The sequence below is a fragment of the Calonectris borealis genome, chromosome 16, assembly GCF_964195595.1.
Source record: "Calonectris borealis chromosome 16, bCalBor7.hap1.2, whole genome shotgun sequence".
In the NCBI taxonomy this organism is placed as follows: Eukaryota; Metazoa; Chordata; class Aves; order Procellariiformes; family Procellariidae; genus Calonectris; species Calonectris borealis.
Genome location: NC_134327.1, coordinates 19337193 through 19352619, shown reverse-complemented (window position 1 = coordinate 19352619; position 15427 = coordinate 19337193). Strand labels below are relative to the sequence as shown.

General features: G+C 53.6%; 1 protein-coding gene across 1 annotated transcript in view; it reads left to right on the top strand.

Annotated features, from left to right (window-relative positions):
• The window catches only part of LOC142089018 (ankyrin repeat and fibronectin type-III domain-containing protein 1-like), a 202575-nt gene that overhangs the window by 121039 nt on the left and 66109 nt on the right, over nt 1-15427 (top strand). Inside the window, exon 4 of the mRNA XM_075164898.1 lies at nt 5421-5461. Within this exon, the coding sequence (XP_075020999.1) occupies nt 5421-5461 (41 nt within the window). The remainder of the gene's footprint in view (nt 1-5420; nt 5462-15427) is intronic.

Sequence of the window (15427 nt, the reverse complement as noted above, 5' to 3'; positions counted from 1 at the left end):
CAGCGTCCCCTTCTGCTGCTGCCTCTGCTCGGGCGGTTGTTTCCTCTGCAGAGGAAAGAGATTAAAGACGGTGCCCAGCCGCATCCAAAAGGGCAGGCGCTCGGAAGGCACGCGCCCGGGGGGAGGGGGTGTTGGGGGCACTGCCAGGCTCTGAGGGACGTCATCGGGGACAGCATCCTGATGACCCACCTTCCTCTCCCGGCCCTGCCGGCAGCAGGAGCGTGAACGCCAGAGGGATGGAGGGTGTAGCCTGGCAGCTTTTTGGTAGCTGCCTTGCCCAGCGCCATGTGCCAGGGCGATGGGGGCTGCTCCTGCCCCTCCAGATGCCCCCACGCTGCCGGTCCCCACAGTCGCTCGCCTCCGTCTCTCAGGAGGAAAGGGTGGAGATGGGTACAAGCCTCGCTTAAGTATTTGTTTTAAGAATACACGCCGATAAAAATGAGTCTCTGCATTATTTCATTAAGGGATTTAAAATGTGCTTCCTAAACCCTGAGTCATCAATGAAGTGAGCAAGCAAGAAGCAGCGCAGCGGGTCCCGCTGGAGGGTGACTCACGCTGCGGGGGGGCTTGGGGCTGGCAGGGGACTCTTTGAACTGGGGGATGCTCCACTCCCTCCCCCCTCCAGGGATGGCCAGGGTCTCCCCAGCATCCTGAGCAGCAGCAGGAGGCCTCTGGGGCTCCCAGCTTTATTTTGGGAGCTGAGCCATCACGCTGCAGCCGTGCCTCTCTGGAGACCCCAGCTCTGCCTTGTTGCACAGGAGCCACCGGCAGACAACTCTCCTGGAAGCCCGTAGATCAACCAACAGCAGTGCATACATGCAGGCTGGCATTCGATTTTTTGCTGTGTACCTGCATAGATAAAAGCCTCCAGATCCCATATCAGTTCAGGAAGAATTGATCTTTCCTCCCAGAAGGCAGGGGAAAATGCCAGATCACCTTTTGCTCCTTTTTGGGAGCTCTCTGCCCCTTTCAGTCCCCAGGCACAGGCAGGAGAAGAAAAGCTGGCCCCAGCTCCCTGTAAGGCCAGAACTATCCACCCCGCGCCAGTCAATGGTTTATCTAGTCGGCTTTTTCAAAGCCCTTAGAAACGCTGTTCTATCCCTCCCACTGGAGTTCATTCAAACTCTGTTCAAGCTCAGTGCCAGGATGTTTTTCCTAAGATCCAGGCTGCGTGTTCCCTTTACCCGGCTCTGCTTCCTTATGTCCCGTCCTTCCCTTGATCACTTTTCCATAATTTTTCCCTCCTGCGGATGCCGGCTGAGACTGTGGTACCGGGAGAGATGCTTCGGCTGCTGCCCCTTCACGCACCGCGCTACAGCGGGCAGCACGCACGCTCGGTCCTGTCCGCAGCCTCCCATCACCGATTCCCTAAGTGCTTTCTAATTAATACCTTTAAGCTGTCGGTGAAAGCCAGCTCCCCTGCTTGGGGGGATCTTCCAAGTGCTGCCCTGAGCTCTCTGAGAGCCCCCAGCCAGTCGTGCCAGGATGGTGTCATGCCCCTGCACTTGGCAAACGCCTTGGGCATTTTTTTTTTAATACAGCTTCGTCTTACAGCGAACTGCTGCACAAAGTCAGGCCAGCCCCAAGGTGCCCTGTGGCCTCTGAGGGCATTGCTGCCTTCTCGCCTCCTTCCTCCTGCTGATGGCTCTGCGCCGCTTTACTTGCAGTTTTCAAAGCGGTGTGTCGTTTGGTTTATCCTCTACCTGGTTTATTAACCTCCTCGGCGGACGGTCCCTGTCCGTGGCTCCTGTTGTGACACCACATGTGCCTGCGCTCACTTCTCCTTCCGCTTTTTCATGAAGGTCTTGCTCAGAGGTGGCCAAAAACATGTCCTTGCCTTGGGTCTTGCTGCTGGCCCTGACCACCTTCTCCTGCCCAGGCGTCACCTCCGCCAGCCTCCAGCAAGCTCTCCTCCGATCGCTGGTGATTTTTGTGGCCAAGTGCTTTCCAGCCGCTCTCTGGGCGCCCTCTGGATCCACGGCCACCTTGGTTGTGTGTGTGCTCGGGAAAACGAAATGCAACCTGGTGGGACTGACCTGGGTAACTTCATCTGACTGCTGGACGTGGTCCCTTTCTCTTCTGGGAAGAGAGTAAGGAGGCAAAGGGCAGTATGGGGAAACTGAGGCATGAAGAGGGAAGAAATGGCTCAAGGTCAGACCTTGGGGTGGTGGAAGAGCCAGGAGCCAATCCACAGCTCCTGGCCTTGCTCCAGGCCTGATTGCTTGGACAAGTTGCTGAAATTCTGCTTTTCCTCCTCATTTGCTATTTTCTTAATAAACTTTAAAATCAGCTATTTTGGCTAATCATTGCTGCAATCACTCCCTTTGTTATGGGTGGTTTTTTTTCCTCTCTGCAAAGTTAGTGCCTCATTGTTTTAGTCCAGATATCTAAAACCTTCTCAGTTTTCTGTGACTCCTAAAAAATAATTGCTTGATAAGCCCTTCTCTTAGCGTGCTGGTTTAGCTCGTCCTGCCAGCAGCCTGTGGACCGCAGGGGCTCGTGAGCCGTGGAGCGCGTGGAGGGCCGGGCAGGCTGCCGCGGCCGTGGTGCTGCTCACCTGCAGCCGTGGCACGGCGCTGGCACAGAGCACGCGCCTTCGCTGAAGCTTTCCATCTCCTTGTCTGTAAGAGCTGAAGTTGCGAGGTGATCTTTTCTTTTCCCCAAGTTTCCACGTGATTTTCACTCATTAGGGATTGATTTCAGAGACCTGCACCTCTACCCTAGCGAGAGATGAGGCGAGGTTAATGCTCCTGATACCCGTGACTGTGTGAAGGGGCTACTGCAGATTTTGCCATCGCCTGTGCTGGGAATATTGATGATAGTGATAGTCCCCCCAGCATTTTAGAAAGGTAGAAGAGAGTCGGCATTGTTTCCTGCTGTTATCAGTGCTCTAGAAAGGTCCAGTACTGCTCCAGTACTGTCTGGAGCTGGCTGCGGGGTTGATGAGAGCTTTTTCCCTCGGACGTTAGCTGCAGCTGGGTGGGGGGTCTGACTGCACGGGATGGAGATTTTCCATGTGTTGTTTCAGTGGTGTTGAGAAAGCTGTTTACAAGTGGTTTCTCCTTAAATATCAAGAGTTCTCCGTGATCCCTGCTAGCACAGATATCAGATGGAGCTGAATTTGTCGTGGCTCATCACCCTCATTGCAGCTGATCCATAGTTTGGCAACTGGCACCCTGCGTTTTAGGTGTCAAGTTTAAAGAAGTAAGGAAATATCTCATGGGAATGCTGTGCCTGGGGGAGTGGAGTTGTTCCCGGATGTGCTGTGGGTTTGGAGGACAGGTCCCATCACCCAGGGCATTCGCTCTGTGCAGTTACTGCTGTGCTCGTTTCTCTGCTGCTTCAGGAATGCACAGAGTAGTTGAGGAGATCACTCAGTCCAACCCCTTGCTCAAGGCAGGGTCACCTACACCTGGTTGTCCTGGATGCCCAGGACCATGTCCATGTGGTTTTGAATGTCTCCAAGACTGGAGACTCCACCAGATCTCTGGGCAGCCTGTGCAAGCATTTGACCATCCCGTTCTGGTGTCTGGCCATCAATGCCGTGGGGCTTTGCTGTGGCTTCTATCGTGTCAGAGGCGGGGAAGCAGCGGGGAGAGCCAAAGGGTGCCGCTGCCTCTGCCTGGGGGGGATTGCTCAGAGCCCATCAAGCTTTTGCACGCTGACACAGCCTTCGGCACCTGGGCAGATGAGATCTTCCCTCCCCAAAGGGCTGCTCCTCGTGCACTCCAAGCTCTACCCCAAGCTGGAGCTCAGATGTGTCCCCTGGCCCCATGGGCACATGAGACGTGCAAGAGGGTGGCATGCATCCAGCTCCGCGTACCCGGCGCTGCAGGTTTGGTTGCAGCCTCCCTGCACTGGTGTCCGACCATCACCTCTGTGCTGGGGAGAGGGTCAGCCCATCTTGATGGCTTGGCCAGAGCTCCATTTTGGGGGGATGTTTTGATGACAGTGGATCCCTGCCTGCTTAAAAGCTGGGGCCCTCCTCTCTCCGCTTGCTTTTCAGTCCCAGAGTGGGAGCACCCGGCAGCTTTGGCTGGCGAGGGGAGCGCCGGGAGAGCTCCTGTGCCCCTGATTAGCATTCGGCCCTGCTGCTCCCGCTGCTTTGGCGTTGGCGCTCGCCATTGCCTGGCAACCACGGAGCAAAACTACAACAGCAGCCCCAGAGCCCGAGCGTGCTTCCTGCGAACGTGCACGCATGCTGGCACACGCCTGCTGCCCGCGCGGGGACAGGGACGGGGTGGGTGGCGGGGCCACCCCGCACTGCTGCTCACTGTCCCCGATCCCGGCAAGGCGCAAGGGTGAGGACCATCCCGGAGAGGAGGAGGAGGAGGAGAGGGCTCCAGCGGTGCGACGGCTTTGCTGATGCCCAGGTTTGGTGGGTCAGTCTGTCTGTCTGCCCCGGCGCCGCCCGCCGTAAGCACCCCGCTGTGTCCGGCACAGCCTGCCCCTGTGCGTCCCTTGGGTGGTGGGGGCTCTTCCGCACTCAGCAAGGATGTGCCATGAACTGGGGCCTCGGAACGGGGTAGGGGGCCAGCCTCCGCCACGGGTGCCTCCAGGACAAGGCATGCTGGGGGAGAGACTTGGGCGTATGTGGGTGTATATGGCCCCATCGGACAGCAGGGCAAGGCACAGCAGTGCATGCGTGCTCTCTGTGCGTGTCACGCACGCGTCCTGCCTTGCACCCAAAGTGGGGTCTGCGGGATGCCCATCACCCCCGGGCTCCCCACGGGGAGGCTCAGCCTGGCTGGGGGCTCCCAGGGGACCCTGGTGCTCCGGCAGCCCGCGTTGGCGTGCTGTCAGACTTTTACTAGACCGTGCTGTTGGTCGAGTTGGTGGCGCTCGGGAAAGTGCTGATACATGGGAACCTGAGTGGGCATCGGGCTGTCTCTGCTTCCCAGGCTTGCACGTGCTTGGCGTCTGACGTCATTTTTCTCAGCAGAAGAATTTCGTGGTCCTGCCCTGGGGAGTGGCTATGGGCCTCGGGCGCAGTCCCCTGCCCTGCCTGAGGCTCACTGCAGGCAATGGTGGCTCGGTCTCGCTGCCAGCCCTGCACCTCGTCCTCTTTGCAGCTGGATAGGCTCAAGAGGGCATGAGTCCCCTCCTGACACAAGGTGCCACGCTTCTGCCGGTGATGGGAGACACAGACGTGCCTGAATACTTTGGGTTCAGACCTAACGCATCCCCATACCTCTGCTTTGACTCTTTATTTTTACATCCTTGGCTGCTGTGGGCTCTGGCTATGGCACGTTTGGTGGCTGGAGGTCCTGAGCTGCCTGCCATGTCCAGCCAACCCACACATACCCACCGGGCAGCAAAAAGCATAGGCGCGTGCCTTTTCCTGCTCACCACGCATCTTCATCAATGATACTTGCTTGGCAAAGGATTAAAGAAATACATCTGTCTTTTGTGTCTTGCAGAGCCTGGGGTCAGCGGATAAGAAGGACTTTTACCAGCCAAAGTAAGTGCCAGTAGCCGTGGTGAGTAATTGCATGGAAATTCCCGGTTGGTCCAGATTACCGAGCAGCTCTGTGGCTTGCTAAGATTAGACATTTGGATGTACAAGAATAGCTGCTGCAATTACACAAGTGAGCATAACAGTGGAAGGGATGTCAATCATTTTGGCTTCAGGGCATATGCAAATCATTAAATCAGGTCAGAAGGAATCACGACAGCTTGGCTGAGCCTGAGGGACAGAGCCGGGACCTGGCGGCCGGGGAGCGGGGGATGCAGGGGTGACCTTTCCCACCTCTGGCTCCCTCTGCTCTGCATTTGCACAACTGAGCTGCTTTGGAGAATTGAAGGGTTTCATTCTGTGTCACAACGGGCTGATCTTGAAGCATGTCTTCTGCAGCCCATGCTTTGACGTTGATGCCTGTCGTCTTCCATCCATTGTGTTTTGTAAAGCACGGTGAGCCGCAGGGGTAAGAGGAAAGGAAGAGGCTCTCTGGAGCCACCATATTCGTGAACACAAACAAAGGATCTGCAAATCACCCCACTAACATAAGCAGTTGGTTACTTAGCGCGTGCCCTTGGCCATGGCTCTGAGCTGGCTGTGACAGTCCATAAGCGAGCAAGAGTGGAGCACTTATAGCTGTCAACCTCTGAGACCAGTATTAAAACACAAGCAGAGCTTGCACTCGCAGGCCAGTTATGTTGTTGCACCCAGCATTTGCAGAGCCTCGCCGTAGCGTGGCACCTTCGAGGCAAGAAGGTTGTCTCTTTGCTGGAAGGATGTGTCTGATACCGTCATTATTTGACTAAGGGCAAACTCTATTAAAAGCCGTGCTGACCACCAAGCAGCTGTGCATCGTGCTGCTGAGCACATTGCATGTGGGACCTTGTGTTGCTCCTGCTCTGTTTGGGGAAGTGAACATCTTTATGTTATTACCTTTTTTCTTCTGAAAAAAACGCCATAGGTGGTTTTGACATTGTGGAACAGTGCTCTGATGTGCAGGATTGTCAGAGGAGCATGGTTTTGGAGAATTCAGAAGGAATTGGGTTGAGAAAACCTTTTCTCCTCACAAACTCACTGTACTTCTGCTCTTGCTCTTTCTTTGCTGCTTTCCAAAACGTTCCTGCAGAGCTGCTTCCCAGCTCCTCTGTCCACTCACCCCAAGGCAGTGCTGATCATAGGCTTTCCAAGACTGTTGGCGGCTAAAGACGACTGAAAATACACCCAGAGCCATTCCTCAGGCTATTTAATCCCACATGGCTCTCTGGGAGATCAGAGGGATATCCCAGGAGGTTATGGAGTCATCGTGGACGCAATGACAAAATGAACACATATTTGGCAAAGACTTACAACCGTGCTTTTGTGACCTCTACTAACAGTCATCCAAGATTTCGGTGCTTCTTACCGCAGCGCTGTGGTGTGCTTACATGGTGTGTGTTTTGACAAGCAGGCTTAAAAAAGATTGAAGCATCTCTAGTGTCCCTATTCCAGCTGAAGTTTTTGCGTCGCTTAAAGTAAGAGATTTGGAGGAAATATGTGAAGAGCTCTTACTCTTCAGTTTTCCTGCGCGGTGGTTTTGGTGGTAGGTAGCAACAATTATAGAGCAGCTTTTATAGCTCATCTCATCAGAGAAACGAGGTTCCCATCTCACTGAGAGTGCAGAGCTGTTGCGTCGGTGGTGGGTGGTGGTGCAGAAGGTCTCATAGATACAGGGTGTCTTGTCAGTGCTGCCTTGTTCCTCTGTGCCATGAGGCTACGAGACTGCCATGGTTTGGCCAAGCAGGTTGTGATATCAGCTGTGACTTGGCTAATCATAATTTTATGACTTCAGTTTATGCCCATCCTATTTACATTCCTCAGTGGCTGTTTTGGGGTTGCAACCAGTAGAGTTTGTGGCCGCGATGTTGCCTGCTACCACTGTCCCCGTCCGATTTGGCTTTTTGATCCAGCGGCTGCTGTTGCTGTTGCAGACAGACCTGCTCTCGCTGCTGCAGCCCGTCTGCAAGGCTGGGCCAGACGCCTTCGGGTGGCTGTCAGCCTCTGGCAGGACTGGACATGGTCTTCCTCAGCAGAGAAAGGTCCCCAGCAGCTGCCGGAGGTCTGGTGGACCTGCCGAGGGCTCGGGAGAGGTCAGCTCTTCTGCAGCAGCTCTGCAGACGTGTTCCCCAAGCCCTGGGCAAGGTGACGGCGAGCAGCCAGGGCCCGGGAAGCAGCTGGTTCCCAGAGCTGAGCCGAGCCATGGTGGTCCATGAACACATCTGTGTGGCGAGGCTGGTGATCTGAGAGAAGTCTGGCAGCGGATGGCCGGCCCTCCAGCCCCCACACGCCAGAGCAAACGTGACTGTGCCTCTGCTTTTCCTTTTCTGCGCTTCAGAGCAGTTCGCCCTGCTGACCAAAGCCCCTGCACTGCGGGAGCAGGGCCAGAGCATCCCTGCTCTCGGGTCAGTGGTTTTGGGCTCTCACAGCAGATGTAGGATATAGAAAAAGAAAAAGGACACAGACACCAGAAATCTGAGCAGTGGGTTTTATCACCGCTTGTCCTGGGGGTGAATCTTGCTCCCTTCCTGTCATGTTCAGAAGCTTTCTCTGATCAGGTGTCCTCCTCTTCCCTGGACACCAGGTTTCCTTGTGTCACCCTGAGTGACGCCTTTCCTTCCTTTGTTGCCTCTTCCCTTCAGAAATGGAAATGGTGTCATTATGTTCCCTCACCCCAGAGTTACCATTGGTCTATCTCAGCCAGCAGTAGGGTGTTTCCTAAGCGCCTGGAATAGTCCAGTGCTCATCAAGGGTATGGAGAGGTGTCTGCCTTCACCCACCAGCCTTTGATGGCCTTTACACTGGCTCTTCCCCTCTGCTCAGTCCATCCAAGAGGTTTTAAGGTACAGATCTCCTGCTGGGTTGCCCCAAATGTAATGTGGCAAGCACCCAGGAAAGTGTAGTGAAGATGGACTTCCACTGCGGGAAGGCAGATGTGCCCAGGATGGAGCCACCACAGCTGAAATGATGTTGCTGCCCTCTCTGGGGGAGGCACTTTTACTTCCAAGGGTTTCAGTGAGGGTACTTATGGATGGATGTTCCTACAGGAGTTGGCCCGTGTCAGGGCTTGTGACTCCTGGCTTTTTGTGTGTCTGGGAGGTTACGTTCCCTCTTTCCACATTAAATGCAAGGATGCTGCTTGGGTCAAGAAGGCTGAAGTGTTAATCTTAAAAAAAATGGCATCACCTGAGAACTGGATGGGCTAGAGACCACCTTATGAAGAACAGGCACGCAAAGAGCTCCCGTAGCTGAAATTCCTGGGAGAGGAGCCTGGCGTATGGGGAATGGCCACGAGTCCAGCAGTTAGCCAGTATCTGCACAGGTCTCTCCACCTACGCTGGCTGCTCCAGCCATCCTGGATGCCTTCCTCGTGCTGTGTTTCCAAAGCAGGTTGTTCAGTTGTCAGAATGATATATCCTGGCCTAATAATTCTCATCTGATGTATTTCGGGCAGGTACCACCCCCATCGCAACCCTGCCTGCAGCCCCGCTCCGGCTGGGGTCTGGCCAGCGCTCACAGGGACCGGTCCTAGGCTGAGTCCAGCCCCTGAGCTGCTTGCTCCTTTGTCACCTCGGTTTTGGAAGCTGCTAATACAACTGCAGCATTGTTAGTACATCTGGGCTTCCAGAGGTCCTCCCAAATTTCTGACAGAGGGCCCTTGACTGCTTTGTCAAGGCAGTTTCCTGAGCAAGGACCTGCTGGCTGAAGACCCAGGGACGCCGTGCTCAGAGACGGGAATAGGCTCTCCCGGGACCGGCGCCTTTGCCTCTTGGAAGTGTCTTGACAGGAGCTGAGCAAGGCTGCTGCGTTCACTAATTCCCGGTGGCATATATTTGCTCTTCAGTGTCAGGCACCGACTGGAACTCAGTTTCTTCGAACCCAGAAAGGATTTTTGGTAGCAATAACAATCATAAACGCCCTAGCAAATGTAGACTGAAATACCTGGGTTTAATTAAAGTGTCAGTGACTCGCTGCAGGGGCTCCTTGCGCTCCCTCCCCATGCTGTCTCCTCTGCTGAGAGCAACGCTCATCTGTCAAGAGAGTCGTCACTCGGGAGCAGTTAATATTTGCCAGGCACTTCGAGGTGTCAAGAGAGACACTGCTGTAGCGACACAAAATGCTCTCCATTGATCCGCTCGCTCAGTCCCTTGGGACGATGTGGCCATGCTGAAGAGACCTGATGTCTCAGAGCTCACGTCTTGCTCCAGCAGAATCCCAACAGCCCTTTTTACAGGCACCTCGTGGCTCTGTCTCCATCTCAGATTAAAGACTGCTGCCCGCCTTCTGTGCTCAAGCCTCAGACGTGTAAACACACAAGGAACCTTTGAAACCACCTTACATAAAGCAGCAGCTCGTGTTTGTTTTGCCTCGCAGTCTTCATTACGCCAAGATGTCTCTGCAGCTAATTCGTTGTCACCCTGCTCTTAAGGCAGAACATTTCATCTCTTAGACCAAAACCTTCCGTGCCAGCACTTAGATGAAAGCGAGTGTTTCATTGCTGAATCATTATCTTGTAAAACTGTGGTGTTTTTAAGAAGCTAGAAATCAATATTTACATCTTGGAAGCATTAAGGGCCATCATAATAAGCTGGATGTGTTCCTAAGCTGGGTGTTCATTTCATTGCCTCCTTAACTCAGACACTATTGTTATAGTAATGGTGATAATAGCGCACATATACGCTACATTTGACTTCTTTCGTGGTGGCTAAGAGTCATTCAGCTGGGATGCTCTTCAAGTAGCTCAGGTTCACCTGCGAAGTGCCAGGCAGTGGGAGGAGGACGCACAGGGGAAGGAGGGAGTGAGAGACAGTGCAGATGATGCAAGGGAAGCGGTGGGGTAGGAGAAGCAATGCCGAGCCCACCTCTCTGTACTGAAGCCATGGGATACTCAGTGCTGCAAGAAACTGCCCCAAAACCACCTTCACAGGGTTGGAGAATGCTTCTCCCAGCTTCGGTTGTAGGAAAGGATGAAGTGCCATCACCAGCATCTCTGGAGGCAGCGGGATGGCAGAGCGATGCGGTGGGTGCCCCTCGGACGGGTGCAGGTTGGCAGCTGAAGGGGAGCAGAGCCCTCCAGAAGGAACCATGAGCATGAGCTTCTAGCTTCCAACCCCAAATCCTGGCTAAGCCAGTTTTCTGAAGAGTCGGGCAGTTAACTCCTCGACGTGCAACGTAATTAAGTAAAGAAGATTAGAATGCTTGTCAGGGTATCCTAGCAGCCGGGTCTGGGCCATTGAAACTTTATAGCAAGCTTAAAAAATATTTCCCCTGGGGTTTGGCCAGTGGATTCAGAGCCTGAGTTCCAGGCAGGTGGAGGGGCTTTAAGCCTCTCTGAGTGCTGGGAGAGGAAGGGACTCCTGGAAAGGTACTTTGGGGAAATGTCGTGGTTCAACAAATGCCAGTCTGAGGTTGGAGAGCAGAGCTGGGCCAGGGAAGTTAGCAGAAATGGGGATGAGTGGTGGCAGGTATCTCATGGCGTGGCAGAGAGTTGCCTTGGGCGTTTGCAGCAGGTGCTGGAGACCGGCTGCTACTCCAGGCTCTGAACAGTTCTGCAGCTTTTCTTCTGGCCTTCAAAAGGTCTCCCCCACCCTGTGGTGTGCTGATCTTTTAAGCTAAGGTGGCCCTGTCTCTCCCAGTAATGCCCCAAGCCCAGAAAGGCTTCTGGAGACTTGGCTACTCTGGGGAGGGGGGTTGTGCCCTGGGGGGGTGGTGCTGCTCCTTGCCCTGATGCTGTTTGGAGGGCGATGGGTGCTGCCGTGTGCCAGGCTGGGGCTGTGCAGTCCCTCCAGCCCTGGCAGCTCCCCGAGCGGTGCAAGCGTGCCACTTCAGGGCCTTGCGATGGGCAGGAGAATAGTCTGCATCTCCAGCCTCTTGGGAGCGGTTTTGTCCGCCCAAGAACATTTGCTGTGCTGCTGGCAGCGCTGGCTCTTAGCTCTGTGGCTGTGGAGGGAAGGGGACACAGCCTTGGTGGGGAGCGGGGCTGGCAGAGATCGGTTGGTAGCTCAGAGATCGAGGAGGCTACAGCCCCGCTGATTCACCCTGTGGCGTCTGGGCTACCTACCAGGCTGATATTGCTCTTTGCTTTTGAAGCTGGGAAAGCTGGTGCCGATCTGTGCCCAGCGAAGCGAGCGGGGCCCCGTGCTAAGGGTCCGGCTGTCCTGCTGCTGCCCCCCTCTCCAGGCAGCACCGGGTGATGTGCCTGATAGGTCCTGCTGAAGACCACCGGTTTTGTAAAGTGTGAACGAATACAACTCTTATTCATTTTCTTTTTTATTGCTTGTTGTGTGGCAGTGCTCACCCTGGGCGCCTACACCTGGTGGGGCTGGGGGACTGTGGTGGGGTGCTCTGCGCCCAGATTTATGAGGACAGAGATGCCCTGGATGGCACCAGGACCCTGATACCCAGAGTTAAATATCTTGGCCTGAGGGAGGTCGGGACAAGGAGCCCCTTGGTTTCAGCGGTCCCTCGAGCCCAGGGGACAGGAGGAGGAGCTGTTGGGGCTGGTTGAACCCATGCTGCCCGGCTCTGGTGCCCAGGCCAGGGCACCACCGGACCACCCTTGCAGCATGCTGGCTCTCCGGCTGGGAACGGCCCTCCTGAACCTGGTGGTGGAACAAAGTTTTGGTTTTCGTTGTTTCTGTGCAGCTTTTAATGTGTTAAGTGAGGTTGCAATGTAGGCTCTTACTGTGCCGGTTGTCATAGAAACTTGAAGGGCTTTTTTTTCCTATCCCCCCAGCCCCTTTCTTTAAACCAAAGCAGGGTTAGATTTTTTTTTCCCCCTGTAATTTCAGTTCCAGTCCAATTAAAAACCTGCCTGGCCCTGATTCCCCGTCTGCAGCACTGCCACACAAGGACTCAGTGTCTATGCTGTGCTTCCTTTTGTCCCGACCGAAGGGTGTTCCCGCGAACTGGGCACTTTCCCGGTAGCGCTGGGTGGGCTTCTGTCCCCATGGAGCCCCCACCGGGGTTGGGGCTGGTCCTCAGCCCGTGTCCCTCGCTCACCATGGGGTAGTTCTCCTTCTGAAACCAGGGAGCTGAGTGGGCACGGCCACTTGGTGCCTGGTTGCTGGAGGTCCCCAGTCCTTTGGTGGAGACATTGAAATGGCATCTGCCTGCCCCACTGCTCTGAACCCGGGGCTGCCTTCCCCTCTCGTGGGATGCGAGGACGATGCTGCCAGCTCAGAGCTGAGACCAGCACAGAAGCCACCTAAGCACCAGCTGCAGCCCTTCAGCATTCGCTACGCTCTGCATTAATCATGGAAAGGGAATCGAGCGTAGGAAGATGGGCATTTTTTAACAAAATAACTAAGGCTGCATTCTCCCCTAAGCAAGAGAGCAAAGTGTTTGCTGCAGTGAGTCAACACAGAGATGCTTTTGGCATGGGAGGTAATGCCTCCACCCACAGCAGCCACTGGTCCCACAGCCGGGTACCAAGAGGGAGAAGTGGGTCCACATGTTTCCCAAGCTGCTTGGCTGCCGCTCTCTGCTGGTGTTTCTCCAAGAGCTGTGAGAGGTCCTTTCCCACATGCTCTGCTGCTGGCACGAGACTTGACGGGGACTCCTCACACCTAGCAGGACTTCCAGCTCTGAACCTCGCCTTCGAGGAGCTAGCACCCATCTTTGCTGCTCAGTGCCTCCCCAGCTCCTCATTGCTCCAAGGCCTGTGCTATCTCCTGTATCACCCATCTTCACCGTGGTGTGTGGCAGGTGTTAGCCTTGGAGCTCCAGTTATCCGCTGGGATTCACTTGTGGGGGATTTAGGTACGAAAGGGTCTATTAGATCCATTTGCCCTCCCGTGTGCTGTAGGGATGTAAATGCTGCCCACGCACTCCTCCACGAGCTGAAGAGGTTGTGGTTGCCCTCTGAGAAGTATCTAATCCTCTGAGCATCGCCGAGAGGTATCTAAGCCTGACCCGAAACTCATCTGAACTTGTTGGGCTTCAGCCCCCAGTCCCTGGCTCTCTGCACGTCTCGCTGGATAAGAGTGGTTGGCACTGCTCTGGGTTGGGGGGCGGGTGGCAGAATTTTTGTCAATAAACTCAATATAGCTCAAATCTTTTGCAACAGGATATTTTCTCCAGCCCTCAGATCAATTTTGTGACTCATCCCTCCAGCCTCTCTGCTTTTTTCGTGTCCCCTTTTAAACGTGGGCACCTTAATTGCAGGAGCGTTTCTGTGGCAGTCTCAGCAGTGCAATACCCGTAACTCTCCTCTCCCCCAAGAACCGCATCAGCTCTTTTCATCACAGCATCACATTAGAGCCTTGTCTTGGGTTGGTCACCCGTGGTGACCCTTGAGCCTTTCTGGAGGCTCTCTCTTGTCTGGGATACAGTCCCTGTTCATAAAATACGGCCTGAAATCCTTCTCCGTAGGTGTGTCATTCTGCACTGGGCTGCATTAACATATACAGTGTTTGAATGGGCTCAGCATTACCAAGCAACCCACATTTCACTCTCTCCTCATCAATATTTACCATTACATCAATCTTCCTGTCATCTGCTAATTTTTTTGAGTGAGGATTTTGTATTTTCTTCTCGATCATCGAAGAAAATATCGACTAGCATGCTCCCCGTGGAGCCTCGCTAACGATTCCCCATTGATGACTTCTGTTTGAGACCTGTCAGCTGGCTCTTGATCTATTTAATGTGCTTTATTGATACTGTATGGTACTGTCTTCCAAAATCAGAATGTCAAGAAGCACTTAGCGCTCTGCCTGCACAGCCGTAACGTACACGGTGCCTTTTTCAGCTCAGCCTGTATTTGCTAAAGAGTGACATCGGGCTCATTTGACAAGATCTCTTATCCACAAAGACATGCCAACTGACTTTAATTATAACTTACATCCTTTAATTATTTCTTAATTTAATTCCAGATGAGCCCCGGCTTCTGGGTCTTATATCAGGCTGACCATTTAGTAGTTAACTAGGTCATCTTCACTGCTGGGTGTGAATATTGCTGTGAAGGAGCCGTTTGCCATCTGGACGTGGCAGCCCGAAGTTGCTCAAACCAAGCAGCAGAGCCCAGAAGACTCCCCCCAGCTTTGGGCACACATCGTCTGTGCCGGCTGTTCAGTGCTATTTGGCCACCTTAGATGCAGGTGAGGAGACTGATGGTTTAGGAAAGCATCATCTCTCCTAGGAAGTACTTCACTCTCCTTTTTTCCCCAAACACAGAATAAGAATTTATTGATTATGTTTGCTTTTTCTGCATCATTATGAGCAGTCCTGCAGTCTTTGCTTAAAAATGAACCTATTGCTGCTTAAAAATGAACGTATTGCTGCTTAAAAATGGGCCTATTGCTGCTAAACATGGGCCTATTGCTAGAATTTGTTTGGCTCCCAATAGTAGATTTTGCATGTCCAGCCATGCATTTTCCCCTTCTTTAGTTTCCTTTATCAGTTTCCTACATATTGTAATTTTTCATTTGTATTGACCGCCCTTTATTCTATATCCCATTTCTATTCTGAGCCGTCATTTAGCAAACGGGATTTTTAAGTGAGTTGCTCATTTTCCTAACTATGAAATTGGGACTTCACAGACATTCAGTGAAGTCCCCTTAAAGGACTCTTATTTTTTCACTCTGCTTTTTCAAAGTCTTTCTTGACAGTCGGTTTTACCCCCCCTCCCGGGATGTGAAAATAACCATTTTGCAGTACTGGGCGTGCGCAGTGCTGCCTGCCCCCATCTTCTCGTCAGTCCGTGGGGATTGCTGCCAGCCTGGGCTGCCTCTCCGGGCAGCCAGCGACTGCTCGACCTTTTGTCGCCTGCCGTGCATTAACTTCTGCATTGAGAAGTTACCAACTACAGTGTTTAGAAATGCATGTGGTATTTTACTGCTGGCTCCGTGAGACTTCTAGCATGTGTCTCACAAACCCAGATCCTTCATAAGGCATTATTTCTTTCTATCCATTGAGAACATATATTTAAGGTTGAGC